We start from the raw sequence: 14438 nt of genomic DNA, 5'->3' as shown, positions 1-14438 counted from the left end.
TGCCCACAGTGAGCCAAGAACCAGGCTGGGGTCTAGAAAGAATATGGGCCTCATTAGGACCCAGGCGGTAAGGGGTTTACGGCGGCGTAAACAGCGCCGACCCTTACCGCCTGATTCCGAGGTCCCTTAGCGCCATGGAGGTTTTAACACCTGCTTTTAGCAGGTGTTAAAATCCAATGCGCTAAGGGACCTTGTTGTTAATTACGCCACCGTAATTTACGGTGGCGTAACTAATGCCTTCCCCACTCCCATTATGCCCTATGGGGCAAAAATGGGAATGGGGAAGGGTAAATGGGTTAATGGGGACTTACCGCCCCACTCACCTCGGAATGGGGCGGTAAGTCCGCCAACCACCATGGCGTAAACGTAGTTTACGCCATGGTGGTAAAGGTACGACCCAGGCGGTAACTTACCGCCTGGGTCGTAATGAGGCCCTATATGTTTATTTTAATTATAAACTCAAGGAATAATAATGGTGTCCATTCACAGCTGCCGCCTTCTTTGTGCCAGACAACACAGCTTCGATTACAAAACGTACTTTTTCTACATTTACTTTTGTCTCACAAACATGGAACACAGGCTGAATAAACTGGTGAAAACTCGTTTCCCATGAACCCAGTTGAATGTTGAATTTCCATACTAATAATATGGCACAATACTAGAACATAATCTTCACGTTTCTGGCTGAAAGTTTGTTAGTGTCAAACATAGGCACACATTTTGTTTAATGAAAGCTAGTTCACCTTCAAGGCTTGAGATATAGAGTTTCCTGCATACTCAAAATACTAGCAGTTGAAACTCTAGATTTGTAAAAATTCCTGTGGCAAATATTATACCAAAACATAGCTTAGGAATAGACACAGGGTTGATTTAAAAACAGACATACATCACACGTTCAGTGTTGGATAAATGAGGTCTCACTTTTGCAAACTAAGTCTCCCCCCCAGCCCCAAAAACCCAAGCATCAATCACATGCAGCACCCTTCTGTTCAAATGGTTCTATGTGATTATCTCGAATATTAAAGGCTGCACCAAAAAATGATTTTGTGCTGCCTTCAATATTCAAAATATATCCCCCCCACCTTTGAAATCCAGGGTTTCACCATTCAACCTCTGCCCCACCCCAACCCCACCTCACACACGCACCTTTCCCCAGCCCCCATCTCACATAAAATCCACACAAGCACACACACACATACAAGCAGACACACTCCTTCTCCCTAGCCCTTTGCCCACCAGAAGCACTGTTCCCTTGCATACACACACAAATGCAAACACACACTTACCTGAAACCTGTCTTGTGTTGCCCATCTCGGTCAGCCTGTGAGCCCCTGCGCGCACTCGTGTGCCTTAGGGGCGTGACAATTAAGGTTTAGAAAGGCCGCTCAGAGCGTTCTCAGAGTGGTCTTTCTAAATCGTGAAAAATGAGAAAGACCATTTTACTTAATACCGTTCAAGGGCCAGGTCTAGGGAATGGGCACAATTTAGACATTTCGTTTCCAGCTACTCAATTAAAGGCCTGTGTTGGGGAAGTTGGACAGCTGAAAATGTTCATTTGTGGGGCCAAGGGCACCCCTTTGTTACATACAATGTTGAAAGAGTGGTGACAATTGGAAATTTTGTTTTAAGATATGAATAACTTTTATTTCAAAGCAAGTTTTTGGGACAAGTATCTTTTGAGTTGAAAGGCAAGGTTTGGGGATGGTGACAATTATCAATTTTGTTTTCGTGGCAAGCATACCATTTGTTTAAAAACAAGTTTTGGTAAGGGGAATTTTCATTTTAGGAAGGGATACGTCTTCTCATTAGAGAAGTCAGAGGTGAACAGGGAAATCAAGACACCCAAATTACTTTAAATTACGATCTTGCATCTTCCCGCTAGGAATGAGGGGGAAAGTTTTGAATTCTTCGAATCTCCACTCTATTTGTGAGTTAATTAAATTAATATACAGTCACATATGCAAAGGGTCCAGACAATTTTACGCCCCCACCCACCAATGGAAGAGAACACACTATGAAAGGGAATGGATTAATAATATAGATCCCCACGCTGACATTTGGTTGGACTCTACTTACTTTTGGAAATCTCTGGGCTCTGCACTCATGGAGACTTGGCAGTGATTTTCTTAGGGAAAAACAGAATTCTGCCCAGCACTCCGGTCAATGGAATTCCACAGCACCAGGGAAGCCTCACAGCCTCTGTTTTCTAGTATCCCCGCAATAGACAGCTCAAGCCCTCTTCCAATATTTCCCCTGATGCAATTTCACAGATTTCCTTTGGTGATTTTTGGCAGCTGTCCCCTCTACCATAGTGCAAGACCTTTTTAAACTCTAAGCCCCTCCCAAGGAATGTGAACATTAGGTGGTACTACCAGGATTGGACATTTACATTTCTCTCCACCCCCAACTACAGCCTCTCTCTAAGGATTGGTTCAGGGGTCTAGAACTGAAATATTGCAACTCCTCTGAGATTCACATTGTTTTTTACCATGTCAACATTTTGCCAAAGCGTACATAAATGGCAAAAGTTTGTCATTTACTAATAAATGCCATGATATATATGTATATATTCTGCTTCAGCTAATCATCGGGGATTTGATAAAACGACAGCCGTGTTCGCACCATGTTGCACAGGCACGTGGGTTTTTGTTCGCTGTTTGTATAAAAAGTATATAATAGTTATGAACCTGCAATTTACTCTCCGGACACCTAATTTTACCCTCATCAGCTCGCCAATTCTTCAATTTGGGACATTTTCAGGGCAGCCAGAAACAGAATTCAGGAAGAAAAGAAACATGATTTCCAAAAATTGCATGTGGATCAAATTTACATCGGAATAACCAGCACATTACTAGCTTTCAAATGACCTCTGAATGGATGTAGTGTGATTTATTGTTGCTGAGAAAATCACTAGTTATGATAGTCCATTTAAACTAATGTGAAACCTTCACAGGTATGCAAATTTTAGCTCTCATTTCTCCAGGTGAGTTTCATTTCTTGGCAAGCATGTGACCAGAGCCTGCTGGATTGAATGTTTATTTTTATTTATTTTTCATTATTTTTATTGGCATTTCAGATTAAACAAAACATTAGCAATTCCCACTACCACAGCCCTCCCCTACCCCTTCCATTGTCTCTGCTGCCCTCCCTATGATTACTGCAGTGCGTAGTTTGAGGTTCCGGGTATACCAAGGCGTGGTCTAGAGAATGTCCAATATTCCATTAGTTCTTGAATTTAGCGTAATCCCCCTGGATGGTATACAACACCCATTCGAGTGAGGTGTAATGCCAGACTTTTGCAATCCATTCCTGCTCGTTGGGGATTGTGGGTTGCTTCCACTTCTGCGTGATTAGAGAGTGGGCTGCCACGTTTAGGACCATGCATGTTTTCCTCTATGGTTTGGTCAGGAGGGAGTCCCAACACGTCGCCTAGGCCCAGCATTGCTTCTTTATATTGAAAGATGGCTTTCATTTCTCTGTTGATCACTTCCCAAAACGGTTTAAGGACGGGGCAGGACCACCAGATGTGGAGCCAAATGCCCCCTTCACTACACCCCCGCCAACACATTTGGGAAGCTGAGGGGTATATTCTGTGTAGCTTCTCCGGGGTTTAGTGCCACTGCACCAGCATCCAGGTCCACATTTGCCTAATCTGCATCCCTCTCATTAGCTTGGGGATTTTCTGCCACACCTCCCACCACTGTTCCTCTGAGATCAGTAGGGGAATTGTGTCCATCCATTGTTCCATATAGGGTCACTGGGCCTCTGTCGCAGGGGTAGTGAATAGTTTGTAAATTTTGCTTATCATTTGCCTATCGCCCGAGTTGGTCAGAAGTATTTTTCTAGCGGAGTGAATTCTCTGATAGAGGCTGGCTTCATGTCTCGAGAAGATAGCCAGTGCCATAGTTGAGCATAAAGGTAGCGATCTTCTTCTCTCAGCCCCATTGTTTGTTTGCAGGTCTGGAATGACTTGACCTCTTGCCCTCCATCATGTCCCTTGCACGGAAGCAACCTGCCACTTCCAACCTTGCATATGCACATTTTTCCAGCTCCGGGGTGGACTGTGGGTTCCGAAATAGGGGGGTGAACGGAGACAGGTAGGACATGATCCCTGCCCTGCTGACCATATCATGCCATGTATCCCCCATCAGGGCCGTAATTTGGCTTCTATACATATTGGTGTGTCTGGGGCACCATAGACCTTCATCCAAAGGTCTTCCCACCAACGCCCTATCCATCCTTAACCAAATGCTATTGGGTTTCCCATTGAACCAGTCCCGTATTACCCTCAGCTGCACCGCTCAGTAGTACATCTGAAAGTTTGGGACTCCCATTCCCCCTGCCCCTGTGGGGTTGATCGCCACCCTCCATGCCACCCTTGGTCTTGTCCCTTGCCATATGTAGTCCCGCACCAGCTTATTCAGTGTTTTCGTGGGGATCGCCACTTTGAGAGCCTGGAAATAATATAGCGCTCTGGAGAGAATTATCATTTTAATGACATTAATGTGACCCATCCATGATATATTAAGGGGCCTTCTCTCTCCCAGCCAAGTCTTGAATGTTTCCAGCAGGTGGGGGTAGTTCGCCTGGCACATATCCTCTAGGCTACTGGTTATTGTCACCCTCAGGTAAGGGAAGGATCCCTTCGCTCTCGCGAACTGCTCTGTGTCCTGGGGTTCGAGGGGCATGCTCACTTGTAATATCATTAGTTCGGACTTTTGGTTGTTGACCTTCAAGCCCGCCAAATTCCCCTAGGAGTGCCGTTAGCTTCGGGAGGGAAGAGCTCATATCTGTTAGTACTATCAGGAGGTCATCGGCAAAGGCCATCACCTTATGGTCATCCCCTCCAAAGGCTATCCCTTTTATTCCTTTCCCATGCCTGATTCTAGCTAGGAATGTTCAAGGAAGATCACGTAGAGGACTGGCGACATGGGGCAGCCCTGCTTGGTACCCCTGGTTACTCTTATCGCCTGAGAGAGATGTCCATTGATAGCTAACCTAATGTGTGGTGTTTTATAATTAGCTTTAACCATGCGGAGAAAGACCGAGCTGAACCCCATAGCCTCCACAGTGGAAAACAAGAATGACCATTCAACCCCGTTGAAGGCCTTCTCGGCATCAAGGGCCAACACCCCCACCCTCAGGCCTGTCCAATTTGATTTCTCTCTTAAATGGGCTACTTGCCTGATGTTATCAAAACATCCCCTTGACAAAGCCTGTCTGGTCCAGATGAACCAGATCAGGAATTACTTTGTCCATTCTAGATGTTAGGATTTTCATGAAAATGTTGGTGTTTAGGTTTATTAGGGCTATTCGGCGGTAGGAGCTACATAGTTACTTTCTTGTTAGGTTTAGGGAAGATGACTACCTTAGCCTCTTCCATGGTGTGGGAGATGCTGCCTGTGCCTGTAATGGAATTGAACAGGGATGTCATCAGGGGAACTAATATGGTCTAGAAAGCCTTATAGACCATAGCAGGGTATCCGTCTAGGCCTGGGGCTTTGTTTGGTGGAAGCGATCGTATCGTGCCCGCACCTCATCCTCGGTAATCGGCCCCTCCAGGGCATCTCACTGTTTATGATCTAACATTTTTAACTGGGAAGAGTTTGGGTAGGCTTTTTGGTGGTTGCTTTCTGGCATCTCTGTAGTATAGAGTGGCGTATAGAACTCTGTGAACGCCTGCAGGATCTCCTCTGTTCGTGTAGTCTCCTGTCCGCCCACTTTCTGGATGCAGCGTATTGTGCCTGCTGCCTCCTTTTGCTTGATCTGCCTGGCTAACAGCTGGACAGCTTTGTTTGCCTGGAGATAGTACTTCTGCTTCAGATATAGGAGCGATGATTCTGCCCGCTTGGCTAGGAGGATGTTGATTTCCCCTTTGAGATGTCTATATTCCCTCACAATCCTAGCCCCCTTTCTCATCATTACAATTTCCAAGCACTGTTCTAAATCTGCCTGAAGGACCCTCTCCTGCTTTGCTTGTGTTGCCTGCTTAGCTATGAGTACCCCCCGCAAGGTTGCCTTTACAAGCGTCTCACACCACCTGCTCCTCCACCTGTGGGGTATTATTTTCACTGAAATAGTCGCATCTAGACTTGCGTATCTCCTCACATACTACTGGGTCACTCAGCAGGTGGCGCAGGAAGTGCCACCTCCAGAGCCTCGACCCCTAACCCCTTTCCTATTGGATTTCTAACGGCAAGGGAGCGTGGTCGGATAAGGCTATAGACCCCTTTTCTATGTGCTGCACTTGGCCAAGCAATGTCACCGTAACCCATATATAATCAATTCTTGAGAATGATCGGTGTGCATGGGAATAGTAAGTGTAACCCTTGGAGTCCCCTCAGCGCTTCTGTCCTTGGTTGGGTGCCACGCCAGGTTAAAGTCCCCTGTCAGAATGAGCTGGCCCGTTGTGACCTGATCTAATTTCTCCAGGACCTCCTGCAAGTAGCCATCCTGCCCTGCGTTGGGGGAGTACACTGTGGTTATTGAGGGGCTTTCCCCCCCATTGGAACTTAGCAAATGGGAACCTACCCTCCTTGTCCGCTTTTGTGCCTATTATTTGAACTGCAGGCAGTTGCCTAAATGCTATGAGAACTCCTCGGGCCTTATTCTTGTTGTCAGCCTGTAGGACCTGGGGGTACCCCCTCAGCTTCATTCTGTGCTTGTCTTGCAACCAGATATGGGTCTCCTGGAGTGTCACAATATCGGGTTTGGCGTCTTTTAGCTGGGATGTTTCACCTTCTTACATTGAGTGTCAGAATTTGGACCCCCTTTTTACCACCTATGACCCGTTTCTTTGTGAGTGCAACTGAACTGTTGTGATCCTGCCCCCACCCCCTCCCTCTTCCCCCCTCCAGCTAGACTCGGTTTATCTTCCCCCGGGCGCAACATCGTTCCGGGGTGCCGGGTCTCGTTCCAATCCCAGAGGCAAACTATGCGGTGAGGGCCTTCGCCCGATTCCGAGATCTTTCACCATCCCCCCTTCCTCCCCGGGTAGATTCTAGGGTGAATCCCCCCCCAGACACCCTACTGGGACTTGCCACTATACCTCGTAATCCATGCTATAGTTGCTAGGTGAGAGGTTGGTTCAGCGTGGATACATTGGTCGCTGGCCCCGCCCAAGCCGCATAGAGGTCTGCGTCTCGCCTTTGACTCCTTTACCCTTCTCCACTCCCATGGTCTCTTATGAGAGCCTTCTTGGTCTGGCCTCCTTATATATCTTCCACTTGCGCCCCCTTCTTCCCCGATATTTAGGATCGTGAGCCCCTCCTCTAGCGTGGTAATGTGGTGTTGCTGTCCTTCCCACTTAAAGACCAGACCAAATGTGAATTTTCACCTGTACCTTATCTGGGCTTTGGTTATGGCGTTGGTCACTTGGCCCATTTGCCTTCTCTTTGCTAGCGTGGACCTGGCCAGATCCTGGAAGAGCTCAATGATGGTGCTGTTCACCTTAATCGGGTTGCTTTTCTCACCGCTTGTAGGATAATTTATTTTTGGTCATACCGCTGCAAGGCCATCACCACTTCCCTTGGCCTGGCCCCAGGTTCTTCCCGCAGCGGGCCCACACAGTGTATTCTGTCTATGTATATTTCTCCCCTGGCTTCTATGTCGAGCAGGTCTTTGAACACGTGCTGCATTATTATCCTGCAATCGGCCTTGGCCACGCTTTCGGGCAGGCCCTTCACCCTAATAATCGACCTCCTCGAGCGGTTCTCCAAGTCCTCTGCTTGGCGCTCCAGGTTCTTACCGCCAGCTGCTCGGTTAATTCATCGATCTTCCGGGTTTCCTCTGTGAGCTCTTGTGTGGCGTTTTCATTTGTGTCAACTCTGTCGCCCAATTCCTCAATGTCCTGCAGGGATTGTGCTATCTCTGTGCAAACTCAATATTACACGCAATGAGCAACCATCCCAAGTATGTCCTTTAGAATATTCCTTATGGGGAACTGTTGTGCATCAAAAGAAATTGCACTGAACAAGAGGAGTTTGAAAAACATCTGCAAGCATTGATAGCAAAATTTAAAAGGAGAGGCGACTCTACGCAACATCTAATGAAAACCTACCAAAAAACTGAACTAAGATCGAGAAAAGAACTTCTCATAAACAAACCGACTCAGACCATCGAATTTACAAAAAATATGGTTCATCACCGACTTCAGATGTAACATCAAAACACTGAAACTAATTCTAACCAATAACTGGCATATCCTAACATCAGATGATATCATCACTCTATATCTGGACAACAAAGCAAGTTTCACCTTTCGTAAAGCACGTAACCTCAGAGACCTATTATTCCAATCACATTTTTCAAGCAAAAAGAAAGAAACAGGCTTCCCTCAACTGTGGAACCTACCCAAACTCAAAGGAAACTTCAAATGTGGAAAATGCTCAATATGCCAATATTCGATTAATGGCAAAAAGGAGATTTTGCTACCGAACGGCAGTTCTGTACTAATTTCAGACTTTATAAATTGCAACTCCAGAAACGTTATCTACGCCATACAGTGTACTTGTCAAACAATCTACGTGGTAAGCATTACCAGACCACTTGAGCATCGAATACAAGAACAAATGCGCAATATTAAGCATGAAGATATCAAATTTCCATTAGGTTTTCATGCACAACAAAATCATCAATTAGAACCCAAAGATGCTATTAAATTTTATGGAATTGAGAAAATCTCACCACCACCATGAGGTGCAAATTTAGTAAAACTATTGCGATCTAGGGAAGCAAAATGGATCTGCCTTTTGGACTGCTGTCATACCAGTCTCAATGTAGACACAAAGAAGATAAATGTACTCGAGTTGCATATCAGATAGTTTTCATTAGAATCTGATCTTCAATGGTGCTCATCTGAATACAACCCCTCTATTCATTATCAAGACTCTGTACACTGTTCATTCAATTTCTCTCATATAGTCTCCCTATCTGTGAACAGGCATCAATATAAGAAACATTAATGATGCGATTGGTTTCATTAGCCCTTCGCATCACGTTAGATTATTTTCATTCATATCAGCTAGTCCGCCTCCATAACAATAGTGTTACAGCATCAATTTCCCAAGAGGAGCTTTACAATCAGTCTAACTAATAATGATGCATCTTATAGCAAAATATCAAATCACTTCAAGGATTCCTCTAATAAACTATGCATGTTTAAAAACACCAATGAGCGATCACTATCGTAACGCTCTGCATAATGACTCCACCCAGTTCACATAACAGAAACTGTCCTATCCAAGATGTCCGCCATGTGATGACATCATCGCGGCTGCAGACGCGATGTCGTTGTCACGTTATATGTAAACAGAGCGGCCATCTTGAATGTTTGCCACGGTTATCATGCCGACAACACCACGCTGAAAAGCTGTCCACTTTCATTACAGTTCTAAGGTAAGTGCTTCAAAAACGATAACAAACCTTATCTATTAGACAGCGAATGCTTGTTTTAAGCCTAACTAAGTAGCAACAAACAATAAGATTCAATGTTCGAATATATATATTTTTGCAGGTAGACACTTATTGATTGCCAACCGTGAATGCTACTTGGAGAACATTTTTCACATTTTCTGCACAAAGTTTAACAAGAAGGGCTATCAACAACTAACCCGAGTAAGTAGATCATGCATCTTGTCCCTATGGATCATTAATGCTATGACACCAAGTATCATGTGGCAGCTATCACAATTAGTACAACAATGTTCTCCATTTACAGGGCTCAGGTCTTATTTGACATCATCCCCCTGAAGAACTGCTGCAATTTACAGCGGGGAAACACGTGTTGAGGACATTTCCAGAGAACAATGCTTTAAGGACATCCCTAAGGAACACTGTTCATTAAAACAACAAGGATATTTCTAGAGAACATTGTTTTGAGGACATCCCTAAGGAACACTGTTCAATAAAACAACAAACCCCTATGCAACATAATCGAGGCTAATGAATAAAGGACTACATCTGCTACAAACATTTTCCTCCATTGAAATTAATAGAGGGAAGAAAATACAGTTTCTACATAAACTATTTATGCAGCTTTATGAATAAATATTAGATTGGCGCAACCGATCTGATCTCCGCAATCCAATTTGTTATGATACTTCAAATACTGATCAGCGTCAGTATTAGGAGATTGAGTGCAGCCTTTTCCATTGAATGTTTCAATTTAAAGCATCAAATTAAAAATCACCACAGAATCGCTCTGAGTTGCCTAAAGGCTGACACAAGTACCTTTACAGCTATCTATGTGCGCATTAGACTCAGCTGTGTCTGTAGGGTGGTCGTCATTCGGTCGCTAAAGGCCTTGAAGTATTGCTGGAGCACTTCGCTTGTAACTTCCTGTCCTGGCGGCCATACTGGGGAGGCCTCCATTGCCTGCCTCTCTGCCGCCGCGGGGCCATCTTCTTCCTGGGCCTTGCCCTCCTTTCTCCAAAGCTTTTGTAAAGCCCCTTCCTGAGGGGCCTCTTTGGCCTCTTTAGATTTGTTGGACTTGTTGCAGGACATTGCTGCGTGGCTGCAGCCCGTGCCAGCCTGCGCCGTTATGGGGGGAGTTACTCCCAGGCCTCAGGTCGGTTTCCCGGTCGTGGGCCGACTATGACGTGGAGAGGAAGTGCTCTTCTCTCCCTTCCTTGCGCGTCGAGGGCCTGTTTCCTCTGCAGTGCTTGTGGTGGTGGGCTCCCCCGAAGGGGATTGTGGGCCCCACCAGCCCAGAATATCCTGGATCCTCCTCCAGGGTGCGCCCCGTATCCCAGTCTATCCAGGCATCTGAGCAGGTTTTAGGATCCCCCCTCTGTTTCCTTGTATGGCTGCTGCTGTTCTCCTGGGGGCTGGTGGTGGTGTGGAATAGTGCTCCCCTGTGCAGGCCGGCGTGGGGGCCTGATAGCTCGTGCCCAGCCCTCCCGGGCCAAGTGTCATGGGGGGACCGGGTGAGTCTGCCAGCTGTTGGGCTGTAGTTTCTTGTGGTTGGCTCTGGAGTTGTTATGGGCCGGGAGTTTGCCAGCAGGGTTGAGCCCTTTGAAGTTTTGGCCGCTGCTGGGAGACCCTCCTCATTGTGCACACACTGGGGCGCCGGGGCTAATACACCTTGCGTTCATGTCCATTGAAAGGGGAAAAGCAGGTTATATGCTCCTGCTTCACTGCTCGTTCTCCTCTACTTGCGCCCGCTCCCCCACAGCCCAATGATCGGGTGGATCGCAGGGTTTTCTGCCCGCTCCCTCCACTTACTTGGTTGGCCAGGTAATCCTGTCACCACCCGCAAACGGACGTGCGCGGGCTCCTTAATGGCGGTCGTAGGTCTGCTCCGCTCCCTCTGTCCTCCGCTGCTTCCCCACGCTCCGTGCAGGTTTTCCGTGGGTGCCGCTACTGTCTCCAGCTCATCGCTTCACTTTAACTGCCTGGGGCAACACATCTAGCACTCCTTATTGCACCTTAGTCTGGTCTCCGGTGGGAGCTCGCTCCTCACAGTGGAATGGTCTCGGTGGCCATCTTGGAAGTACTGAATGTTTTTTTAATGGCGGGTTAAAAACCATTAGCCTCTTTGTTGTTTGAAAGTTAGTGGACTGAGGAGGTCCTTATACAGCAGACAGTTCACCTCTGCCCTGTGATGCCACGAGGCCATGTTGACATCTCGCATTTTGTTCTGTTATCTGAAGTCGACCACAATTTTGATCTCAAAACTTTATATATTTTCTTTCTTTTTCCTTGTTCAGGGCTGGGTCTGTGTTGCTCAGGCCCTGTCGTAAATACTTGAAATATACATTGGCTCCACAGAGATTTCCCTTCCAAATAAGTAACCAGGCAGGCCTTGAAATTGTGCCCAACAACAAAAACAGGGTCCGTCTCGGGTTTATGGAAATAAAATAGCCTTTTTCTATTGGTATTTTGCATGTGAAGCATATTTATTTTAAAACATTGGCCCTCATTGCGAGTGTGCTGGTCCGGTAAAAATGGTGCCGGTGTTACCGGACCGGCACACTCTGAGTCTGCGAGCGGGCATGGCGGGTGAGACGGCAGCCGCCTGCAGACTTTCCAGGAACCACCAGCACCGTTATCAACGGTGCCGGTGCTTCCGTCATCCCCATACATATTGTGAAATGGGATTAACATTTTTCCAGCGCCTGACTCCCAGGAACACCAGGGTCGTAATACCCTGGTGTTTATGTGGAGCCAGGCGCTGGAAAAATGCACGAGTCCGGCGGCAGCCTGCTGGTTTTACCGGCACGGCTAGAGCCAGACTTGTAATGAGGCCCACTGCATCTTTTCAACACACACCAAGTCTTTTACCTGATATCTTTATTTTAGCAGCAAAACCTTTTTCTCATGTCTTGATTTGAAAACTGCAAAACGCACTTGCAAAGCCACTTAAGTTTCAGTGTTTGAAAACCCTGCTTTTCATGTTAAGAGGCCTTTGATTTTTCTCTTGAAAATGCAAAATTGAAGGCCGCTTTTCATTTCTACCTTTCCTTTGCAATGAAGGATAGGCCTTTTGATTTCCAATGCTTGGTCATTCACATAGCTCTTTCTTGTGTTACTTGCAGAAACACACACAGTCTGCATTAATAGGCCCATTTTCAGCGTGTAGGTTTTTGAAGGCTGCCAGGTAATTTTTCCAATGGGCCTTTCAGTTATGTTTGTTTGTGCCTTTGATTAAACCTCACACAAGTCTTTGTATTTGCAAACAATGTTTTCTTTTCAGAATGTCTCTGCACAAATGCAAACAATGTTTGAATTATTGCGGGAGTGAGAGATATCCACTCCATAATGCAGATAACTCAAGAGAACGCCTCAGGGTCATGAATCTGTATTCATGATCCTGAGAGATTCTCTTGAGTCAACAACCCTCAACAAAACATATTGTAGATCCACTATTTCAGGAATTGAATATGCATATTTTGTTTTCTTAGATCTTCAGAAAGGCCAGATCTGTGGCCCCTTCAATTCTTTTCTTCGATGAAATCGATGCCTTAGCAGTTGAACGAGGAAGGTAAATGTCAATTTCATGCATCAGGATATGGTAGCACATGTTTCACTGTTTGCATAACTTTATTCCTGTACACAATATTGCTTTAACCACTATATGTCCTACTGCTTGAGAATGAAAGGTAGTTTGTTTTAGGGGTTGCTCTTTGTAAGTTCCATTGTCTATGTCCACTGTTTTGCACTGAGTAGATCTGACTGACCAATGAGGCTGGTGAGTTTTCATTCTGGAGTGTAAATACTGAATAAAGTGATCTAGGGGTGTGTGTGTCTGTCTGTGTCAGGTGTTGGTTTACAATGCTCATGGGGAGTGTTTCGTTTCTATGCCGAGTTGGAGAAACCAGGCTCATCAATTTCGGATGCTGGCAAACGGGAGCAACTTGTTAATTGGATTGCAAGTAAATGAAAAACACCATGCTAAACTGCTCTGACCTGAACTCTAGACCCCTCCTTTTTATAGGGCATTGGTCACTTGACTAGAGAAGATTCCTGAACATCACTGATAGACCTTCCAGCACATGTATCCAACCTCCTGCCAAAACAATCCTATTCATGAAATTCGTGAATATCTTTGTCTGCGATTAAGATGCATTTCCGGCCAGTGGATCCCTACCTAAAGGGCGTTGGACTTCCACCCCCATGACAACTTCCAGTTGGTTATTGTTTTTTCCAGTCGAAACTTGATTTGACTGCTGTGCTCAGGCTGCTGTCCTTGGCCCAGTTACCCCGGCTGGACAAGGATCTTTATTCTGCTTCCTCACTGCGCATGCTTGAGTCTTTTCTCATAGACGGAACAAGTACTGCGAAGCCAATATGGATGGGGAGGCCTAATTGAAGTCAGCTATAAAGAAAATCTATGGATAAAAGTAGAATTACATCATTGGGGTAGGAGCGGGGATGGATTAATCATATGCATCTTTCTTTTTCAAGGTCCATCTGTAAAAGAAAGATTTCCTACCCCACATCTTTTGTTTGAGCGTTTATTTTATTGAAGCATGCTGCACTGTAGATGAGTTTTTGCTACTTTTTTTGTAATTGACATAATTGTAATAGTTGGAAGGATGCTTGTTGTATGGCCTTCTCGCTTGGTGCTACCTTCAGTTATCAAGAAGTGTGTGAATGATTGAAGGCAGAATCCGATTAGGGATTTGGAATAAATAACAGAAAGCCAGAAAAGATACCAAATGTATGCTACTTATTAAATACAAATGGTGTCCTGTATTATCTTGCATATTAGAAGGCTTTCTTGCAGAATATTATTTGAATTATGAAATTGTTTTCTGGAAATACTGATGCTCACAACTGTCTTTGATGAATTGGGAACACTTGACTATTTTTTTTTGTCGGGTGAATTCAAGGGAGTTTCGTTTAGTTTTTAAATGTCTGTTCCGAAACAGAGGTTGGTCACAATGCTGAGCTGTTTTGTTAAGTGACCCTTTGTAATGGAAGCCACTTGTGTATAT

General features: G+C 45.5%; 1 protein-coding gene across 1 annotated transcript in view; it reads left to right on the top strand.

Moving 5' to 3' along the window:
- AFG2A (AFG2 AAA ATPase homolog A) overlaps positions 1–14438 on the top strand; it is a 2695729-nt gene that overhangs the window by 1187155 nt on the left and 1494136 nt on the right. Inside the window, exon 13 of the mRNA XM_069631126.1 lies at positions 12903–12982. Coding sequence (XP_069487227.1) covers positions 12903–12982 — 80 coding nt within the window. The remainder of the gene's footprint in view (positions 1–12902; positions 12983–14438) is intronic.

The sequence above is a fragment of the Ambystoma mexicanum genome, chromosome 6q (genome assembly GCF_040938575.1).
Source record: "Ambystoma mexicanum isolate Mex_15411 chromosome 6q, UKY_AmexF1_1, whole genome shotgun sequence".
Taxonomy (NCBI): domain Eukaryota; kingdom Metazoa; phylum Chordata; class Amphibia; order Caudata; family Ambystomatidae; genus Ambystoma; species Ambystoma mexicanum.
Note: the sequence above shows the minus strand (reverse complement) of the source record. Positions and strands in the feature narration are given on the sequence as shown.